General features: G+C 38.9%; 2 protein-coding genes across 2 annotated transcripts; both read right to left on the bottom strand.

The window, feature by feature from the left end:
* Positions 1 to 1,117: 1,117 nt before the first annotated feature.
* On the bottom strand, positions 1,118 to 12,430 carry LOC104117497 (mitochondrial pyruvate carrier 4-like). The gene is made up of 5 exons (XM_009628559.4): positions 12,251 to 12,430; positions 10,878 to 10,976; positions 10,684 to 10,736; positions 1,593 to 1,666; positions 1,118 to 1,385 (listed from the first exon to the last, which is right to left on the bottom strand). The coding sequence occupies exons 1-5, from the start codon at positions 12,303 to 12,305 to the stop codon at positions 1,340 to 1,342; spliced, it is 327 nt and encodes a 108-aa protein (XP_009626854.1). The 5' UTR covers positions 12,306 to 12,430; the 3' UTR covers positions 1,118 to 1,339.
* A 7,836-nt stretch (positions 12,431 to 20,266) lies between these two features.
* LOC138909813 (uncharacterized) lies at positions 20,267 to 21,247 on the bottom strand. Its single transcript, XM_070201030.1, has 3 exons — positions 21,005 to 21,247; positions 20,707 to 20,923; positions 20,267 to 20,550 (listed from the first exon to the last, which is right to left on the bottom strand). Exons 1-3 carry the CDS (start codon positions 21,245 to 21,247, stop codon positions 20,267 to 20,269), a joined length of 744 nt encoding a protein of 247 aa, XP_070057131.1.
* Between the last annotated feature and the right edge of the window lie 1,535 nt (positions 21,248 to 22,782).

Below are 22,782 nucleotides of genomic sequence, written 5' to 3' on the forward strand. Positions count from 1 at the left end.
TTAGTATTTTCTATTTCATATACTAAAATATCTTATTATTCTGTAGGTTACTACTGGCCCAATGGCCGCTTCTACCGAGTCTGCCAGCCTTACTGACGATTATGTTGCAGCGTATCCTCTGATAAAGAGGCGACGTGATGAGGATGATCTTGATAGCGTAGCCGGGCGGGATGGGATGCGCCTCAGGCCAGCCAATGCTTTAAAGCAGGCTGTGGGACTCATTGATATGTATTATTACTTGTATACATGACATTAAAAATATAATAGCAACATTATTTATGTTTCACATAATTTGCAGGTGTATTTTTATTTCTCGGTTTATTTATTACTTTAACACTAGAACACAAACAAAAAAAAAGCGACACTTACCATAAATTTAAATTCGTTACCAATTAAAGATAATACATGACACGTACAACATAAAAATAAAATATTACACTAAACGCATCCATGTGTTTGTTTAGTCACTATCGCCTATTATTTTATGCTTCAACCACTTAAATTTTTCTTCCAACCTATTCTATTTCGGAAGATGGGAAGGATCCTAAATGGATTTTTACCAAATTCTGAAACTCCTTAAATAAAAAACAAAACCAGTCCGGGGGCACAATTATTTCATGTATAACTCATGCATATTAGGCGCTATATATGTAGTGCACATACTGCATGCGCTATACCCATATGAATTATTCGTGGGTTAGTAAAGTGCAGCTGAATTATTGGTGGGGTAGGAAAGTTCAAGTATAGCGCGGTTATTCACCGCGCTATACCTTAATGGACAAACGTGCCGTTAAGGTATAGCGCGGTGAATAACCGCGCTATATATAAAATGGTAGTCAATTTTTTTTGCACATAAAAGAACCACACTTTGGTTCCGGATTCACAGTAGTATGGTTCTTTGCTTATATTTTGACGTCATTTTAGTTCCGGACTCTGATTTCATCCACCAAAGCTCATGTTTGGATGTTTCTCCGGTGATGACAATATCTCCAACATTTTTGCATTAAGCTTAGTTACACACCTAAGGACCAATGCCACTACCTTTATTCGCCATTTCTTGAATTGTTCGAGAAATATGCACTATCACATTGAAGACCAAGCCCACAGAAAGACGGGATAATAATAAATGTCATCACTAATCACATAGAGCAGTTTTTACAGCTGAAATACACCAAAGGCTTATTATTATTGATACCTGACCTTGTCATAAATCCATGAGGCACTTATAAAAAGCAAGGAGCAAGATAAGAAATAATTAAAACACACTTAAGGGCGTGATGAGTCAGATTTTTCAATGTTTTGGATTTGATGCAAGGCCAGAGGTTACTGATTTTCGTCATCATTCTTTTAGTGCTTCTGTTTGCTCCTCCTTTGAGTAATCATGCCTGAAAAGACAAAAATGTGGTTTAGATAACTGGAAAGGACATCACTGGAATAGAATTGTGACCAGCTTAAACATGAAAGAGTACCTATGCTTAAAATATAGGTCAACCTCCTACTTCTTCAATGTTGGAGCTTTGGCTCCAGACAAAGACGGTGCATTCTTAAGACAAATTATTCTCATATAAAATGGAAATGGAAAAGCAACTTACTGAAGTTTCCTTGAGAGTTGGTAGAGTCCTGTACAAGCCATGGCCACATTCACACTGAAAAGATTCCAGTTTTTCTGTAACCGAGAATCAATTATTCAGCCAAAAAGAAGACTAAGGATGTCCTTTTCCCAAACCAACAAGCCTACAATGCTTCTACATTTTCAAAAGATGGTGGAACCTTTGTGCATGTGAAGGGCCTGTCGATACCATGCATGCGTGAAAATGTGTGTATATGTGAAGGGTGGATGGATTATAGCTATGAAATTTACTGGAAACCCTCGTTCAATATACAAGCATGAGCTGTAGAGGATACAAGGTTCCTTGCCTTTTTGATGTCCATAAGCCTACTGTTCAAGGTTACACTTTGTGCAGAGTTGTGAAGGAGTACACAAGCAGATGGATAGCAGAAAAGACTGGACCTTAACTCGTTGAAAGAAAATGAGAGAGAGAGAGAGAGAGAGAGAGAGAGTGAGTAGATTGCGATTTTACAGAAAGTGCTTGCACCAAACACAATAAGGTAGTTAAGCAGACATGACTTTGCGTAAGTTATTGAGAAGCGCGGACTTGTTCCAGGCATAAGAATTTGCGGGGAAGAAAAGAATCTACACTTGCTGAGAGCAACAGCACTTAATCAGCTGAGATTTGTCTATTATTTTCAATTCCCTAGGCTTGGACTAGATGAAGAACATATGAGGCAACTGAATTTTTGTTTTTGAAAAAGAGACAATGGCAGTGTTTCAGATGTGACACCATTTATGTTAATTTTTTATGCTTGGCCTATCCATGATACCTAAAGATCAATAATCATCAAAGTTTACACATAGATGAAGCACATTATAGTGCATTCATACAGAAGTGTATTAATGACAGTCAAATTAATTCCTTTTTTTTTTAATAATGGTAGTGTCCGGGCCTCAACTAATTTTATCGGGCACCTGCTACCGCACCGAGTAACTCTATCCACCAAAGATTAGACAAATTAAAGGAAAAGATGTGATGAAGCTGGAAAAAAAGGACAGTATAAAGATGCAAAAATCATAGTTCAATCTGAGCAAACTGACTGGTTACCAGCTCAGACAGTTCTGATAAGACATGGGAATCAAACAGCTCTGAAGAACGTGACAGATGACATTATACAATAACTATAGCTACTACCATACAACTGATTTCTCTTTTCTTTTTCTTTTTTTTTTTTTTGGGGGGGGGGGGGGGGGGGGGGGGGGGTTGGGCAATGGAGTGTTTTCTGTTTAGTTATACTATAAAAAGCTTTTGGTTAGGGAGGAGGTTGCTTCCACATCTCTCGTTTTGGATCCCTAAGGTGCGGAGAAAGGTATGTTTCTTCACTTGGCTACCAACGAGAGGGGTGATCTTGACGACCGAAAATATGAGGAAGAGGAAGGGTCAATTGGTGTTTTATATGCCAGAGCTCGGGTGAACATGTGGACTATCTCCTTCTACATTGACGAGTAGCTTCTCGATTGTGGTGGGAAATCATGAGGTGGTTTGGACAAAAATTTTGGGTAATGCCAAACACAATGAAAGATAAGATGTTCAGCTGGATCTATGGAAGATTGAGGACAAGATGCAGGGCGTGGAATGTTGCTTCACTAGTACTATTACGCGGCGACTTCCTGAAATTCTTTGGAAGGGCGACGTGGGGCTAAGCAATCGATGTCAGTGCGATTACTGTCCGCCAACTAAGATCCCCTCCGTACGCTACACTAGATTGTCAGTGCCGTACGCAAAAACCAATGTCATGAGCAATTGAGAGAAAGCAGAAAAGAGAATTGAGAATGAAAGAAAGCTTGATTGCATTGAATGAAAGCTATTACAGAAAAACAACACGGTATCGGGGGGGAGAGACACTAGAAAGTTTGATTGCTTGGTCCCCTTAATAATGCTTAAAAAAAATAAACCAAAGTTACTTGACTTGACCTAAATAAGCCGTAAAAGCACACTGAAAGAAAATGCAGTAAAACTACTCTATATTTACAATGAAAAGGACTTAGTCTTCTACAAAGTAGAAACAAGTCCTTTGGCAACAACCTTTGTCTTTAGCATTAGGGTCTGCGCACACAGCGTCGTCTGCGCACGCGGCGCTGTTGGCATCTGCCTGTGGCTGGGCGCTGGTGATGGCTATCGGTGGGGCGACAGAGGCACATGCGCGCTTGTCACTTGAAGTTGCCGAGACCACGGGGCCGACCGTGGCGTTGGGCGTTGGGAGGCTTGCCAGGACGCCACGGGGCGCGTCCAAGGGGTCATAGGGCATGGCTGGAAAGCCGCCCATGACATTCTCCCCCACCTGAGTTGGTGACGTTCTCGGCGCCTTACTTGCAAGATAATCATCAATTAGGCTCTTGTAGGCTTTGAGGTTTGTTCCCCTCTCCCAGGTATTCTCCTCTGCATCACATCCCTGCCATTTCACCAAGAACTCCTGGTGATCTTTCCTTGAGGCGTGAATCACTCGATCATCAAGAATAGCTTCAGCACGCCTTTTCCCGGTTGAATTGGGGCCTTGAATACTTGGTATTGTGAGTTGGCTTCGTGAAGAGTCCTCCATATCTTCCCGAAAAGGTTTCAGGAGACTGACATGGAAAACGGGATGGATTTTCCACCAAGTTGGGGTATCCACCCGGTATGCAACTTTCCCAATGCGCCTTTCAATGGACAAGGGTCTAATATATTTTTGCAATAGGCGAGGGTCATGGACCCCTGCAAACAAGTACCGCTTTAGGATTTTGACCATTACTTTGTCCCCCACTTGGTATTCAACAAAGCGGCGATTCTGATCAGCATGCCTCTTCATCCGCCTTTGAGCTTTAACAAGATAGCTCCGCACTATCTCCAAATTTTGCTTCTATTCTTTTGAGAAGCTAGCAGCCCGAGGAGATTTTGACATGTTTGGTGCATTCACAGTATGTGGGAGTAGCGGTTGCTGTCCGATAACAATTTCAAAAGCGCTTTTGTTGATACTTGAGCTCTTTTGTGAATTGAAACACAGTTGAGCAGTATCCAGAAGCTTCACCCAGTTCTTCTGCGATCCGGTTACAAAGTGCCGGAGATATTCCTCCAGCATACCATTGAATCGCTCCGTCTGGCCATCAGATTGCGGATGAAAACTTGAGATGTGACTCAATTTTGACCCAAGGCACTTAAAGAGTTGGGTCCAAAAGTTGCTAGTAAAGCGTGAATCGCGATCACTAACGATGTCTTTAGGCAGGCCCCAATATTTGACGACATGAGAGAAGAAGAGTCGAGTTGTATCTTCTGCTGATATATATTGTGGGGCTGCTATAAAGGTAGCATACTTGGAAAACCGATCCACCATAACCAAGATAGTTGTGAGATCTCCGACCTTGGGCAATCCAGTGATGAAATCCAAGGAAACGCTTTCCCAAGGTCTTTTTGGGACAGCTAGTGGTTCCAAGAGTCCTGCCTGCGTCAAGCGGTCTGACTTATCCTTCTGGCATACTAGACAAGTCTTCACATACTGAGCGACGTCATCGTCCATTTGAGGCCAATAATATGCACGGCGAAGCAATGCCATGGTGCGTTCTTCACCGGGATGACCGCCCCACGAAGTATCGTGGCATTCCGCCAGAAGAGCCCTTCGCAGATCTCCTCCTTTAGGAACATAAAGTCGGTTCCCTTTCACTTTCAGGAAATCATCTTCTGTGTAGAACTAGCGAGTCTTGTCCTGTCCTACCAAATCAACCAAATACTGTGCAGTAGAATCCTTGATGAGTAGATCCAGTATCTGGTCTTTTATGGTGGTGGTTACTCCGCTCTTCCTTAGGGTGGCGAGTACGCACACCGATGCTAGATCAGCTCTCCGACTGAGCGCATCAACAACATGATTAGTCTTCCCGCTTCGATACTCTAGGTGGAAGTGAAATTCCGCTAGGAGTTCCTGCCACCTGGCCTGTCGACCATTCAGCTTTGGCTGGTTCATGAAATGGCTAACAGTTGTGTTGTCTGTCTTGACCACGAACGGGGTTCCCAGTAGATAATGCCTCCAAAGGCGTAAGCAATGAACGACAGCCAATAATTCTTTCTCGTTGGCGGCATAGCGCCGCTCTGCATCCTTCAGTTTCCGGCTCTCGTACGCTACGGGATGCCCTTCTTGTAGCAAGACTCCACCAAGTGCATAGTCGGAGGCATCCGTTTGTACCTCGAATGGCTTGGCCAAATCAGGGAGAGCCGAGACGGGGCTACTAGACATGGCCATTTTCAATGCGTTGAAGGCCTCTGCTCGCTTGAGTCCCCAATCCCAGGGTGTGACCTTCTTGAGAAGTTCTGTCAGCGGCACTGCACTGAGGGAGTAACTTTTCACAAATCGCCGATAGAAGTTGCATAGGGCAAGGAACGACCTCAAGGCGTGGATATCCTTAGGCGGCAGCCAATCTGTGATGGCCTGAATCTTCTATTGGTCCATCTTGATCTGTCCTTCCCCGATGACATGTCTGAGGAAGTCAATTTGTTTCTGAGCAAAGGAGCACTTGGATAGCTTCGCATATAATTCATGCTCCCGCAATCGGGCTAGGACCTTCCGCAAGTGCTCTAGGTGTTCTTCCATCTTCTGGCTATATACCACAATGTCATCCAAGTAGACCACGACGAATTCGTCGATGTATTCTCGGAAGACTTGGTTCATCGGGGTGCAAAATGTGGTTGGCGCGTTAGTCAAGCCAAATGGCATAACCAGGAAGTCGTACCACCCATATCTTGTCACGCAAGTCGTCTTGTGTTCATCACCCTCTGCAATCCGGACTTGCCAATAACCTGTCCTCAGGCCTATTTTGGTCAACATCGTCGTACCACCCAGTCTATCAAACAAGTCTGTCATTAGCGGAATAGGGTACTTGTTCTTCACGGTGATTTTGTTTAGAGCCCGATAATCCACGCAGAGTCTTAGACTGCCATCATGTTTCTTTTGGAATAGCACAGGGGGCCCGTATGGGGACTTGGAGGGTACGATGATCCCTGTGTCTAGTATCTCCGTCAATTGTCTCCGAAGTTCGGTGAGTTTGGGTTGTGACATTCTGTATGGTGCCCGGGCAGGTGGCTTCGTACCCGGCACCAACTCAATCTCATGGTCCGCAGTTCGCCTAGGCGGGAGACGCTTTGGCATTTCTTGTGGCATGATGTCTTCAAATTCCAGTAGCAGCTCCTTCACGGGTGCAGAAATGGGACCCGAGGAGCGTTCAATATCTTCAATGCAGAGGGTTGCCAGGAACGTAGGTTCATGTCTTTTGACTCCCTTCTTCAGCTACAAGGCCGAGATGTTCTCAACGGCCATCTTCATGGGCATGCACGGGATAATGCAGGGCTTGGCCCCATTTGCTCCAATCATCATTAGCATGTCTGCATATGGTACGGGCATGGTGTTGGTTTGCCTCAGAAATTCCAACCCCACTATCAACTCGAAGTCATCTATGATCACCACGTGCAGGTTGAATTTTCCTTCATAAGGGCCAAGCTTCACTAGTACTTCTTTGGCTATTCCACCCACTGGCTGAGGAGGTGAGTTGATAGCCTTGACACGACCTTTGCCCTTTCCTACAACTAGGCCAAGGCGCTCCACCTGAGTCGAGGCTAAGTAGTTGTGGGTAGCACCTGTGTCTATCATGGCCCGAATGGGCTTGCCATTTACCTTCATGTCGACGAACATTAAAGTCCTCTCTTGATTAGGAGGAGTCCTCTCATTCGCCTTCTTTTTCCCTTTCTTGGCGATTGGGCAGGGGTCTTTCTTCTTACGGATACCAGCACTGGTTCTCACTAAGGACTCAGAAATAGAGCCAACAATTGCATTGAATGCACCTACTGGTTCAGTCTGGTCCGCATCATCTGCGTCGTCATCCGTCCCATCATCAAAAGCTTGATGGGCATTCATCTGTGCATGTGGGCATTCATTATTCCAATGTGGTCCGCCGCAATGATGACATCCTGAGGGGGGTTTCCTTCCCCGATCGTTGTTGTTAGATGCAGTGCTAGTACTGCCTGAGGAGGGAGCCTTAGATTTGGTTGCACTTCGGTCTCCTTCACTTCGGCTAGGGCCACCAGTGTTCAGCCGGCTCCCTTTGTATCCTCTTCGGACAGGTTGCTGAGGCCTGTCCTTCTGGGCTACCACTTGATAATCCCCAAGGCACTCCGCTGCTTGGATCGCCTTAGGTAACGTGTCTACCCTTTGTCTCTGCAATTCCAGGGCATAAGGTTTCAACCCTTCCAGAATGGTGAAGAGTTTGTCTTTGTCCCCCATGTCGCGTATATTAAGCATGAGCGCAGAGAATTCCCGCACGTAGTCCCGCACTGATTTGATCTGGCGGAGCTCCCGTAGCTTTCTCCTTGCATTGTACTCAACATTTTCGGGGAAGAACTGTAGGCATATGGCTGCCTTCAGCTCTGCCCATGTCTCGAGGGCATCTTCACCGCCCTTGATGGCTTCGTATTTTACCCGCCACCAGAATTTGGCATCACCCTGAAGATACATGGCAGCAGTTGCTACCTTCTTAGCTTCTTCTAGGCCTCCCACGGCATCGAAGTATTGTTCGATGTCGAAAATGAAGTTTTCCACTTCTTTTGCATTCCGAGCTCCACTGTATGGCTTTGGCTCAGGAATTTTCAGTTTTTGTGCCATAGGGGTGAGGTTCACACCACCCCCAAATTGGTTTTCGCCTCCTCGAAGTAGGCCTTGTAAAGCAACATTGACAGCGTTGAGCTGACCTGTCAAGTTGTCTATAGTTTGTTGCATGGCAGTCAACCTGTCTGCCTCTTGTTCCCTGTTGGCTAAATCCTCGACACGCTCCTGCTGGAGGACCTCGAATTTACCAAAAATTTCGGATGCCTCTGTGGCTGCCGTTTGCCGGTCTCCTTCAGAGTTGCGACTGATGTTTTCTATGTCAACTTCGGCCTGGACCAGTCTGCGGTCCAGGTCGTCCAACCTTTGCACTAGGCTGGTCTTTAGGTCGGGCATCATTTCCACGATGGGTCGTAATGCGTCAACTGTCCCCTCAATGGTCGCAATGCGATCCCCATAATTCACCATGGTCAGAAATGGTGGTAATTGCAATGTAATCCCTCGTCCGATGTCGAGCATAGGCTCTGATACCAACTATTACGCGGCGCCTTCCTGAGATTCTTTAGAAGGGCGACGTAAGGCTAAGCAATCGATGTCGGTGCGATTACTGTCCGCCAACTGAGGTCCCCTCCGCACGCTAGACTAGATTGTCAGTGTCGTAAGGGAAAAATAATTTCATGAGCAATTGAGAGAGAGCAGAAAAGAGAATTGAGAATGAAAAAAAGCTCGATTGCATTGAATGAAAGCTATTACAGAAAAACAACACGGTGTCGGGGGGAGAGACACCAGTACAGAGAATTGTTTGCTTACTAGAAAGTTTGATTGCTTGGTCCCCCTTAATAATGCTTAAAAACAATAAACCAAAGTTATATGACTTGACCTAAATAAGCTGTAAAAGCACACTGAAAGAAAATGCAGTAAAACTACTCTATATTTATAATGAAAAGGACTTAGTCTTCTACAAAGTAGAAACAAGTCCGTTGGCAGCAACTTTGTCTTTAGCATTAGGGTCTGCGCAGACGACGTGTCTTTAGCATTAGGGTCTGCGCAGACGACGTGTCTTTAGCATTAGGGTCTGCACACACGGCGTTGTTGGCATCTGCCTGTGGCTGGGCGCTGGTGATGGCTATCGGTGGGGCGACAAAGGCACATGCACGCTTGTCACTTGGAGCTGCCGAGACCACGGGGCCGACCGTGGCGCTGGGCATTGGGAGGCTTGCCAGGACGCCACGGGGCGCGTCCAAGGTGTCATGGGGCATGGCTGGAAAGACGCCCATGACAGTACTTATGTGATTCATTTGCAGAAAGAGAAATAGGAGAGCATTTGCAGAATTCTTTTATATTGATTTTGCAAGAATAGCGTCTTATCACTTGTAACATTTTTGGTGCACCCATGAGGTTCCTTTATGTATAGAAGATTGATTTTGTTATTACAAAACCATATCTTTTTGTAGGTTTTCTTCTTTTCTGGTATAATACATGGGCAAATTTTTCCCCTTCATAAATAAAATCTTAACATTCGATCGAAAAAATGTATATTGAATGAAAAGTGAGAACAGAGTACATGGAAGAATGAAAGGATGGGCAGATTTGTCAGATACCAGATCTTACAAGATCAGGATTTACCAGGCTGATAGAAAGAAAAAAACAAGGTGTGTCTCATTTTGTTCTATGCTCTCTATATGTGGGTATTGAACCCTTTCAATCTTTCTCTTTAAACATTTTTAGTTCAGGAAAGAAAAGGTAGTTAAAATCTTTTCCCTTAGATGCATCTAGCAAAGAGAAAAAGAAATTTATAGAATGTCTCTTGCTAGGTGCATTTATTTTGTATGGAAAGAAAGGAATCTAAGGAGCTCCAGAGCAGACAAAGAGAGGGGCAAGTGATTCTAAAGTAGATTGTTCAAGAGGCGATCTATAGAGCAAGCCTGAAGCCTAATTTGGCAAGGAGAATAGAGCAGCTCAATTTCTACCCTTAACAGATGTTTATGATGAATACCAAGTAGTTACCAGATGGTTAGGTGAAGTTGATGTGTTTTCTGCTGTTTTTGTCTGATAGGAAGTTGGGACTATGTCCAACTTCAGTTTTTTTTCTTTTTTTTTGGTTTTTGAGCTGTACCTATCTCTTTGATGAATAAAATACTTTAATTACCACAAAAAGAAGAAGAAAAAGAAATATAGTGGTCAAATGTGCATGAGGCTTTGAAGGAAAAGAAACAGAAACAAAAACAAAGAAAAAGAAAAAGAAATATAGAGGTCAAATGTGCATGAGGCTTTGAAGGAAAAGAAACAGAAACAAAAACAAAGAAGAAGAAAGAGAAGCTGCAACTTCATCTAAAATCATGAATGGAAGATCATAGTGATGGAAGCAACAGATGCAAAAAAAAACTTCTCTTAAAATATTCACATTATATAACATTAAGGAGTCTACCACGACTTGGTGAAAGTGCAGTATCCAAAGAATACAAGCATTTAATAGAGAAGAAATTTTGTTTTAATAGCAATAGATTAACTTACAGGAGTAATCACAGTGCTATAGCGTGACCAGATAATTCCGGTAGCTGAAACAGCTGCATGATGGCAGTGATAAGCAACATAAAAGAAAACAGTTATATTGGTAATACCAACTGTTAGTACTTTGTACAGTTCGCATATAGAGTATAGCTAAACCAATGTGACCATGTTTTTGATACACAGATTGGACCACCTACCTATCTGCTGGGGATACGAAAGTTTCTCAGGTGGCTTGGAGAAATCAGCAATATTTGCTATGCTAATGCCCCACTTGAAGGTTGGTGCCCAGAAATGAACTGGTGAAACACAAGAGCCGGAGTGAGTTTAAATGACTAACCAAAATCAAGCAATAAAACAGTTCAAAGAATGAAAAAATGTTTCATGTCCAATGAGAGTTATGATTTAACAAGAGATGTAGCAAACTCAACGCATGAAAAGTCACATGAAACCATTTCAGAGAGGTCAACAATTTAAACCATAGATGATAAGAAGTAATGTGATGCTACCTGACACTAACCCACCCCTTTTCTACTAGATATGTGATGGTGCTTTATGCTATGATTTGGCTCAAAATATTTTGTAATTTTCAGAACAATAAGGGGTATTATTTACTGAATTTTCATTCCTGTAAGTGGTATATGAACATAGGCCTGGTGTTCAGTGTCTTTCTATGAATTGGTGGGGGTTGGGATGGGGGCGAATAGAGGCAAGATTTTTTACAGCCTTTGTTGTGCATGGTGAAAATTCCCCTCAACTATCATCTGTCCCTCAGAGGGTTCAGGGTATAGCCATCCTCGGGATCATTCCTCTTCGAATAGGCATAGAGAGTTCATTTTATCCCTTTCCTTCACTCATTCTACCCCAAGCATGGCTACTTTTCCAGATTAATAGGGTTCTCGCTCCAAATTTATTGTTTAATGGTTTTCTCTTGTAAGCCAATCCAGCAATACCAGTTTAACCAAAGTAAACAAGTGCTCAGCCTAATAAGCAGCTCTATTATCTGTGGACATCATCACTGGCACCACTTTGTTGGCACGATCAGTGCTTAAGCCGAACAATGATGCACCTCAGTTCTAATCAAAATTAATCTTGTTAGCTTAACCCATGTTTCACAGGCCACATAAGCATACAGATATATGCCTTCTTAGTTTTGACATGGATAATTTTTTTATAACCATGGTGGTGTCAGCTTGGGCACAGCTCGACTAATTCCACGAGGTACCTGCTACTCCCACCAGCATAGGTATCGGGTAACTCTGTTCACCAAAGCTTGGACATACGGGAAGAAATCACCATTGACATGGATAAAAGCAATTTAACATTTTCAGAAATAGAACACAAGCATTCTTCCCTTTTATCCATTTCAATTTCTTTTCTTCTCTGTACAGAACAAAAGAATTCCAATTAAATTAAACATGAGCCCATTTTCAGAAACAGATATTCTACATTCCACACAACTCCTAAGAAAAGGGGAAATTTGAATCTAAAAAGATGATAGTTCAATTGATCTGAAAACACAAGAAATATGAATCGAATTTATATACAATTAAAGAGATAGAAAAGAACAGACTGGTTTTAGGGCCAGCAGGGTGATTCCAAAGGGCCTGGAGCTTCGACGTCGCCATGGAAGAAAGAGCTTAATTGGTGTCTCTTACGGCTGCGTTCAAGGTATGCAGTCTTTGTGCACAATCTAAAGTAAACGAATGAATATTTTTGTAGAGTGGTTGGGGCAAAAGAATTATATTTGTAATGGTCATCTTAAGTTTTGGTGGCAAAGATCCAAATATGCCCCGGATTTATACAAAATTGAGCATATTTATCATTTATTAATACTTTAACTCAAATATACCTTTACCGTCACATAGTTGGTCCATATATGCCCTTAGAGTTATACAGTTGGGCCATATATGCCATTTTCGAAATGGAATTCACCCAACCTAATTGGTTCTTTCGTTAATTGTATTAAAATGTATTCCAAACACTATTTACTTTTTATTATTATTTTTTTTCTTTACCTTTCTCTTTTCTTTCTTCTTTTTCTTTTCTTCTTTTTTTTTTCCTTTTTCTTTCTCCCTTGTCTGTTTCCTCCATTACTAATGTCTTCTCCAGTTTCGTCACCAATTTCACTTGACAAAACTCATGAATTCCAATTATTAAGAAAATTCTCCCATAAGGTAATCAAATTCCAATTTCACTGGCCATAAACGAAATTAAATTGTTCCAAAAATTATGATTTAAACTTTAAAATAATAAAAATATCTCATCCTTTAACAATACTCAAAAGACCAAAATATTTAAATTATTTCCAGAAAGATAATTTAATGATTAAAAGCCTAAAGTTCAAGTTGTAGTGTTATAAATTTGAGTTGTTAGTCTTTTTTTATCTTTTTTCAGCTGGATATTTTTTTTTTTTATTAACTATGTAAATTAGGGGTGTACATGGAACGGGTTGGTTCGGTTTTTATCAAAACCAAACCAAACCAATTATATCGGTTTGGATTGTTCGGTTTTGTTGAATTTTTCGGATTTTTTATTACATAAATATTATTTCAATCTTACTTTGTTAAATTTTTTAGAACTAAATATATGTTCAGTAAAAATTAAAAAATTGACAAACATATGATCTATAAAAATATTCTTATGGGAGAATTTTCTTATTAATTGGAATTCATGAGTTTTGTCAAGTGAAATTGGTGACGAAAATGGAGAAAACATCAGTAATGGAGGAAATCGGATAAGGGAGAAAGAAAAAAAAAAGAGAAGAAAAGAAAAAAGAAGAAAGAAAAGAGAAAGATAAAGAAAGAAAAGTACTAATAAAAAGGAAAAAGTGTTTGTAATATATTTTAATACAATTAATGAAAGAGCTAATTAGTTTGAGTGAATTCCATTTCAAAAATGACATATATGGGCCAACTGTATAACTCTAAGGGCATATATGGACCAACTATGTGACGGTAAGGGCATATTTGAGCTAAAGTATTAACGAACGGCAAATGTGCTCAATTTCATATAGTACAAGAGCATAATTGGCAGTTGGTGTGACTACTAACTTGTCAAAGGGGTGGTCCATTACCCCAGCCAGCCTGTCTAGTCGTGGCCTATTTTATAGGCAACTATAAAAAATATTTTTTGAAAGGTAAAATTAGTAAAATTTATTGATAAAGGGAAAAAGAAATATACAAACTTTTTTTAGTTATTGATAAGCAAAATAAAAGTAAAAAGAAATTAATTCATACATGTACATCATAAATGCGTAAGAAAGTTAAACTAATATGATAATAAAAATAAAAGCTTCAATAAAAAGAAAAATAAAAGGAAAAGATCATCTTATTCTTGCTTATACCCAACTGATAGTCCCAATACAATCATCTGAATCTTCCCAATTGAAGTTTTGGAAAGCTTTACCTTGAAAGCGATGCACAATATTTTACACCATAGTAATATCTTTGTCACTTGACTTTTGTTATATGATCATTTATATCATCTTCGCGCAAACATATGCATACTTCCGAGTTTCATCCTATCTCATTGCCGGATGTAAATAATACTGGCTCTTAATAATTTACATCTTTTGACCTGCGCTTAATTTTTAAATATCCATCAGAGTGCTTAACTGCAACATCACATGTATAGAAAAGTATTACTCCACTCAAGTCCGAAGTGAAGAAATTTAAGAAAAAGAATGACAATTTAAGTTGCAATCATTTGTTTGCACATAAACACATATGAACAACAGTGAAAATATTAAATTATATGATTTTGTAGCAATATCTAAAACCATCTTTATTTCGAATTAACCAAATCAATTAACAAAGAAAAAAGTAGGGAACATGAGAATGGAGGAAGAAAAGAGATAAATTTTGAGACTGTAAAATTTCTTTTTATTCCATTAAAAGGGAATATGAAAAGTTGGCATTGTAATACATGGATTTAAGTTTTTTATCACAAGGAATGAGAAAGGTTTGAGTAGAAATAGTTCTGAATTTTTATTATTTCATTTGTTGTAGTTTTCATTCTTGTTGATGCATGAATGTTAAAAATATTTTGCAGATTCAAATGATAGTATTATCTGAAAAATATCCATGTGTTAAAGCAATACATATAGAAAGCAAAGGACACAAGTGAACTTTAGAGATTTGAGAGGCCTAAAATATTTTCTGAGAAGTGCAAGGAAACATCAAGGAAGTAGAAGCACAGAAAATTCAAAATTTTAAAATACTAACTCCTTTATGTCAGTCCCAAAGTTCTCTTTGAACAATTATGAAATTCTGAATTTTAAAATAGAAGTAATTCAAGGATGTAAAACATATAGTGTATTTACTTGTCCCAAAAGAAAAGGATAGAATTCTAATATACCTTAGCGTAGATCTTTTTTGCTTCATTAATTTTGACATAGAGATGGCTCAAACCATGGTCAGTAGAACAAATTTGTTACAAGAGAGGCCATTTCAATGCCTTGTTAAAGTGCATTCCGACTCCAGCTCCTCTTGCATATGTATATTTCTCCAAAACGTTTTGTAACTCTCCAAAAAATAATTCCTTGGACATGGGGAAATGAAATATTTTTTGCATTTACTAATATTCAATATACATTAATCATATTCATTATGGCAGAAGGGAAGAATAAATGCTTAGAATTTTTGATTTTTTTAAATAAGATAAAGGTAAATATGAGGGAAAAGGGCAAAAAAAAAAAGAAGAGAAAAAAGATAATTGAGTTTCTTGGCCAAAGAGAGGTGCCAAGTCATTTTTCATAATCCCTCCTTTTTATATATATATATATATATATATATATATATATATATATATATATATATATATATATATATATATATATATATCAATTGTTCCTTTTTTTAAATCATTTTATATCCAAAGCCACTTGGCTGATAATTAATTATGCTTTGTGTTAGGTGTGTGTATAAATAGGGGTATTATCATTTTTAGTCAGCGTCAGAAACTATTTACATCTGGTAGCCGAAAAAGTGTATAAAATTTGTATAATTTTTGTATATATATATATATATATATATATATATATATATACACAAAAATTATAAATTTTATATATTTTATCGGTTATTATTTTTACAGCTGCTATACAGTGTCATTTTTCTGCATAAATATATGAAAAGAAGAATTCCCCTCCAAAACAAAAGCAATAAGTCAAATTGTACCTGACGCAATAAAGGAGTTTTCATATTTGAATTTGTTTACCCACATGTGAAATAGAATTCAATAAAGCATAACCTAGAAAACAAAGCCTTGGTCAATTGTGAATATGTAAAGAAACATATTAAGATTCAAATTAATTCCCCCCAGATATCAAGGTTTAAAATTACAAGAATAATTATTACATCCACTTCATGTTAATATTATTAAAAAGAGATTTTTGAGTTTTAATTTGAAAATAATGATATAACCTAAAGAACTTTAGCCTAAAAACTACATATATGATATGATATGTAAGATTAAGGAAAAAGAACAACTGCAATGCATAATTACCTGTTAGCCAAAACTCATAAACTAATATCTGCAAAAAAAAAAAAAAAAAAAAAAAAATATATATATATATATATATATATATATATATATATATATATATATATATATATATATATAGAAAAAATCAAAATCCGAGAGTGTGGAGCAGGGGCGTAAGCCTGAACCTTTAGTCTTTTAGTATTTTATAAATAAGATATAAAAAAATAAAAAAACTGAAAAATATGTTGAGGATTTAAACTTTTTTTTTGATAAATTAAGAAAATAGTATAGGAAATATATATACACACTAATATATACACATACTAATATGAGTGTAAATATATTAACATATTAGCACATATACTCTTCTAGTATATTTAGAATAGAGTTATAATATAAACACAGTCAAGAAACTATAAAAGAAAATATAAGACTTACTCTCGGAGAATTATTTAAAAATGAAAGAGAGAACTGATTAAGAACTGATAAAGTTAAACAATAAAAACATAACTTAATAAAATAGAAAGATAGAAAGATAGAAAGATGAAGAATAAGAATTAACAAAAACATACACATGGTATCGTGAGTGAGCACCATCGTCCGGTGATATAGGGCAGTGAAATATGGTCTTCTTGCTTTTCCAATGAGCCCCTTTTGAGAAGAAAAAAAAACTTTCTCACTTCATATAAGAGGGATTTCATCTTCTTCCCCAAAAAATTGTTCGCTTATTATGAAGTCAGAATTCATATCAAGCAAATGAAGAGCCTTGTGAAACTGCAGATGACTCTTACTACGCAAGGCGAGATAATTCTTCTCTGTTGAGTATGTTCTTTGTGCTGCACTTGACGAAGAGAAAAGTAGGGTACTGAAAAAATGGGATAAATAGAAAGATTATTGCAACTTTTAATTACTATCATTATTTTCATGTATATTTTTTACAATTGCAATGATTGTATCCTTTCCTTTTAATGCTAAACCGTTACATTCTTCAGTCATAATTCTTAATTAAGAGGTGTGAGTTATGGGGTGTGAATTTTTTTAAAATAAGATAAGATATATAAAGAAAAAAAAGAAAGAAAAAGTCAAAAGATGAGAATAAAGATAAATAGAATTTCTACAAGTATGCCACATAACCTTTTTCATTCCCAACTTTATATATATGTTGATTGATTGATTGATTGATGTATTCCTAAATATATTTATTTTCAATTTAGGGATTGTTTGATTCACATAATAGTGACATAGCGATTATAATGTAGCAATTGCTTATACTGTGATCTATAATTCTATATGAAGGATTGTTATACGGCTAACAAAATATTGTATCCTCTTACTTCCAGATTTTATATTGGGATTAACTATTTCAATACTATCAACCATACTACCCGTTCGAACCCTTTTTCTACGTAAAAAATGATTACCGTAGCTACTTTTAATCCATGCTATTAGAGTTTAGCCGGTATTTAAAAAACTATTGTCAGTTTGAACAAAAATATCCCTAGCTATCTAAAATATGGAACATCTCCGGCAATCATTGCTGGATTTCAAACCTTTAATTAGTAAAACTCCAACAAACTCTACTGGAATACAGAAATACTCTATAGCTAAAGTTCAGAAACCCGTAAAGATAAAATTCCAGTATCATATGACTCCTCCTTTCTTTAATTCACAGACATAGGAGGTCAAATTCCGATTGCTGAAACTCAACCTTGATGCATGGTGTGGTCGATGTGTACATGATGCAAAATGTAGGAGAAAGTATTTTTGTTCATATATTCTTGTAAACAAGCCTCTCATCATTACTACCAACAGTTGGTAAATTTGACTGTTATGACTCCCTACGAACAAAATAAATAAAGGAAGGCTATGATTAGAATTTATAATCTAAACTTTATTGTGAATCCAACCACCAGCAATACGAAACTCTGTTCCCAAATTAAAACGTTGAACGACTTGATTTATTAAATTCATATATATTTGTAGCAATGGACATAATCATGTTGATGAAGGCATGCATCAACCACATGAATCTTTACTAAGTTTTGAACTTATTAAGATTCGAACTCAATGAATAGTTATTGGGGGTTTGAAACTCCAATAAGTATTTGAACTCCAGGAATCATTGGTAGAGTTTTACTGATATAGCTTTAAACTCCATGAATAGTTGCTGGGCTTTTACTTTTACAGGTTCCAAACTTGCATATTGTTTACCCTTAAAAAATAGATAACAATTGAATTTATATGCGATTTTAAGGATATGTGGACTAATTCAATATAAGTGATTAATGACGTTAGATAAGCAGATAAAAGTTAGATTAAACAGCCAAACCAGTGATGCTATTGAATCTGGACTCGATTAAAAGCTTAACAAGTAGCCTGCCTTTAGTTCGGAGCCAACACTTATGAAGAACTTATGAACAAAGATATGGATCATAAATAACTTTAGAAACAGAGAAAACATATGTGAATTGCCTTGGTATGGGTGTTACAACGTGTCTATTGAATAATAATCTTCCCCTTTATATAGTAGGGGAATTTTACCCTAAGTACAATTCTAAAAAAGGTAAAAAAATTCCTTTTCGATAATCACTGATCAACTGCTGATACGGGTCGAGATTCACGCCATGATATTCGGTCGGACGCGGATATCACAGCCCTTTGTTAATCGTGTGCGGACATTTGGCAATGCTCTCTGGGGTCTCGCTATTCCGATCGGGAGGGGGCGTGGTCTCGATGGCTTCGAGGGTAGGTGCTTTGTTCGGGCCTTGATACGGGAGGTTCCCTTCTTTGATTTTGATTTCTTGTAGTTGCGTCCTCGCTTCGTTTCCCCCACCGGGAGATCAGAGTGCTCCTTAGCCTCGGTTTTATCCGTCTATATATAGTCCCCTCGTTTCTCAGAGAGTAGGTTCGCCGAAGCGATGAGAAACAATAGATGTTCTTAGGTTCCTTCCTCTGTATGTTACGGTCAAAATGAAAAAGCCAAAACGTACCATCAGTCGCGTCGTTCTGACTTCGGGCACGTGTCAACCATCGGTTGGTTACCTCTGAATGCGAAGCGATGCGATCCTCCCCTATAAAAGCTTCTATCATATGTTCCTTTCCTACTTTCCGAACAAGCTTCTACCTCTGAATTCCTTAGCTATTATCAACCTTCTTCAAACCTTCATATCTTCATCCTTGATCTTCAGTTTCTCATAGTTATTCTTAAGTTTTTATCCAGATTTCCTTCAAATCTTCATACTCTGTTCTTCATCCTTCAAACTCGTTCTTTCAAATCTTTGTATTATTTCTTTAAATTTTCAAACTTCTCTAGGTAACAATGGATAAAACATCTAAATATGTTCCTCAACAAGTTATCTCTGCATCTTCCCAACCGACCGCCGATACTGAGGCGGTTGCTCCTGAAATAGTTGCCCTCGAAACGGCAGCTCCTGAAGTGGTTGCCACCGAGTCGGCTGCCATCGAACTGGCCCTCGAGCCTCCCTTGAAAATATTCATTCTGTAAGGCCCCATAAAATTTTTCCTAAAAACTCGGATTCCGTGATGCCAAAGTAGGCGTAGAGGTTAATAATAGTAGAAATGCGGTTCGAACTTTTTGGATTGAATATTGCGCTGGGAGTTGAAGGAAAATATTGGGCAGAAGTACGCATTTCTGTGGCCTATTCTGAGGCCGCAGAACCACTTTGTGGACCGCAGACTGGTCACAGAGTGGGGCAGTTTTATGGGGCATTTTTGATGTCAATTTCGCGGCCATTATGCGAACGCCTAACCGTTTGGCGGGCCGCACATTGGTTGCATAATCATCCTTAAAACAAACTCTCCAACTGGTGACCATTCTTTTAGGAATAAACTCATTCTTCTCATTGGTAAAAACCGCCATGCCCCCCTTCTTTAGGACACATTGAACCGAAGAGGTCCATGAACTATTAGAAATGGGGTAGACAACCCCGGTATCCGACCACTTGATAATCTCCTTTTTGATCATTTCTTGCATAGCTTCATTGAGTCTTCTTTGATGTTAAATGGATGGTTTAGCACCATCCTCTAACTTGATCTTATGCATGCAAAATGTGGGGCTTATATCTCGAATATCTGCCAAAGTCTACCCAATAGCTTTCTTCCTCTTTTGCAACACTGCCAATGTGGAATCAACATGCATGTTAGACAAACAAGAGGAAAGAATAACCGGTAAAGTAGAACAAGGTCCAAGAAATTCATACCGAAGGTGTGGTGGTAATGGTTTCAACTCCAAAGTAGGTGGCTCTTCTATAGAAGGCTTTGTAGGAGGAGTCTTCCTATTTTCAAGATCCAAAGATAATTTCGGGGTGCATAGTTGTATGACCCCATTCCTTATAAAAAGTTCACACATTCCATGAAACCATCTATCTTATCATCATTGAAGTTGAGCAAAATGGCTTCCAACATATCACTAACATTGATTGTAGTACTTGTGTCATCAATAATAATATCGATCACCAAATCCACAAAATATCACACTTCATTGCTATTTGGTTGCCGCATAGATTTGCAAACATGAAATACCACTTTTTTCATCACCAACCCAGAAAGTGAGTTCTCTGACTTCCACATCACAAAGAGCCTTACTCGTAGCAAGGAAAGATCTTCCAAGAATAATAGGCACTTCATAATCAACCTTATAATCTAGAATAACAAAGTCCGCCGGAAGAATGAACTTATCAACTCGGACCAAAACATCCTCGATCACTCCCAACGGCCTCTTCATGGTACGATCGTCCATCTGCAACATCATAGATATGGGTCTTGGTTTCCCAATTCCCAAAGTTTTAAATACCTAATAGGGTATCAAACTGATACTTGCCCGAAGATCACAAAGGATTTTAGCAAAATCGGCACTCCCAATAGTACAAGGAATCGTAAAAGTGCCGGGATCCTCCAACTTAAGAGCCATGGAATGAACAATTGCACTCACTTGATGAGTGACTTTGATTGTTTTAAAATTCATCAACCTATTTTTGGTCATAAAATCTTTCATAAATTTGGCATAACCGGGCATTTGTTCCAAAGCTTCTACCAATGGCACGTTAATAGAGAGACCTCTCATCATTTGAATAAACTTCTTGAATTGATTCTCACCATTTCTCTTGGCAAACCTTTGAGGATAAGGAGGTAGAGGCTTAGGCAAGGGTGCCTTAGCCTTTTGCACTATCGGCTCTCGTATGTCAATAATGTGCTTCCTAGATGGGTTCACCTCTTCTTAGGTCTCCTCCACACTATCATCAATGTCAATCTGAACCTCATCACTTTCTTGAACATCATTGTTTGGGAATTCCTCATCTTGGATCACTTGGTCATCAACCACAAGTCGCCTTTGATTTGAGGTTGGTGCATTCCCGCCTCTTTCACTTCTTGTGATAACTGTCATGGCATGCCCCATGTTTGTTTCACCCTTTGGGTTTACCACCATGTCACTTAGTAGTGCACCCTTAGGACGAGTATTAAGAGCTTGGGAGATTTGCCCTATTTGAACTTCAAGATTACGGAGGTGGTATGTGAGGCAAGTTGGGCATCCGAATCTACATTCTTCTCCATCATTTTTCTTAAACATGTTCTCAATACGGCCCATTTCATTGTTTGAAGAACTTAAACTATGGGAAGGATAAGGAGTTAGGTTGCTCGGTTGTTGGTACATTGGGGGCCTTTGAAATCTCGATCCTCGATTTCCATGATTGTTATTATTTCCCCAATTTCCTTGGTTGTTGTTGTTGTTGTGCCAATTCCCTTGATTGTTAGGACCCCAATTGCCTTGGTTATTTTGAGAACGCCATTGTTGTTGATTGGAGCCTTGGAAATTTCTCGGTTGCCCTTGGTAATTGTTCACAAATTGTACCTCTTCGTCTTTCTCATGATAGGAATCATCTTGATCAAAACTACCATCATCTTGTGCATAATTTTTCACTCGGGATTGAAATTGTGGACCCTTGGTCCTCTTCTTATTGACCAACACATTCACCCCTTCCATAGCATTAACTTTCTTAGGAGCTTGTACTTGATTAAGTTGGGCCTTAGCGAGTTGGGTCATAGTTGTTGTCACTTTGGCAATGGCTTTCCCATGGTCTTGCAACTCTTTATGAAGATGAATCATGTTGGGATCACCTTGGGGAACATTAGCTCGGGATTGCCAAGCTGAAGAAGTTTCCACCATCTCATCAAGAATCTCACATGCCTCCACATATTATGTTGTCATAAAGTTACCTCCGGCCAATTGATTGATCACACATTGGTTCGTAGTATTAATACCACAGTAGAAAGTTTGTTGGATCATGTTGTCGATCATATTATTATTCGAGCACTCCTTCACCATTGTCCGATACCGCTCCCAAATTTCATGTAAAGGTTCATTGAATTCTTGCTTGAAAGCCAATATTTCATCCCGAAGAGTAGCCATGTGTCCGGGAGAGAAAAACTTTGCAATAAACTTCGCCGCCAATTCATCCCAAGTATGGATAGAATGATTAGGCAAGCGTTCCAACCAATCCAAAGCCTTACCCTTAGTGAGAAAGGGAAAAGCCTTAGCCTCAAAGTATCTTCTGAAACATTTGTTTATTTACTCCCCCAACACGTATCCATAAAATCCTT

Source organism: Nicotiana tomentosiformis, chromosome 4 (assembly GCF_000390325.3).
Source record: "Nicotiana tomentosiformis chromosome 4, ASM39032v3, whole genome shotgun sequence".
NCBI lineage: Eukaryota > Viridiplantae > Streptophyta > Magnoliopsida > Solanales > Solanaceae > Nicotiana > Nicotiana tomentosiformis.

Bases quoted from the DNA above. Each gene is read 5' to 3' on its own strand.
- LOC104117497 (XM_009628559.4), bottom strand. From the start codon at position 12,305: ATGGCGACGTCGAAGCTCCAGGCCCTTTGGAATCACCCTGCTGGCCCT. The intron at 10,977-12,250 runs GTCTGTTCTTTT...GTGTTTCACCAG, and splicing joins CCCTGCTGGCCCTAAAACCA to TTCATTTCTGGGCACCAACC. The intron at 10,737-10,877 runs GTAGGTGGTCCA...GCCATCATGCAG, and splicing joins TTCGTATCCCCAGCAGATAG to CTGTTTCAGCTACCGGAATT.
- LOC138909813 (XM_070201030.1), bottom strand. From the start codon at position 21,247: ATGAGAGGTCTCTCTATTAACGTGCCATTGGTAGAAGCTTTGGAACAA. The intron at 20,924-21,004 runs GCAAGTATCAGT...ATGATGTTGCAG, and splicing joins AAATCCTTTGTGATCTTCGG to ATGGACGATCGTACCATGAA. The intron at 20,551-20,706 runs GTATTTCATGTT...AATGATGATAAG, and splicing joins GGTTGGTGATGAAAAAAGTG to ATAGATGGTTTCATGGAATG.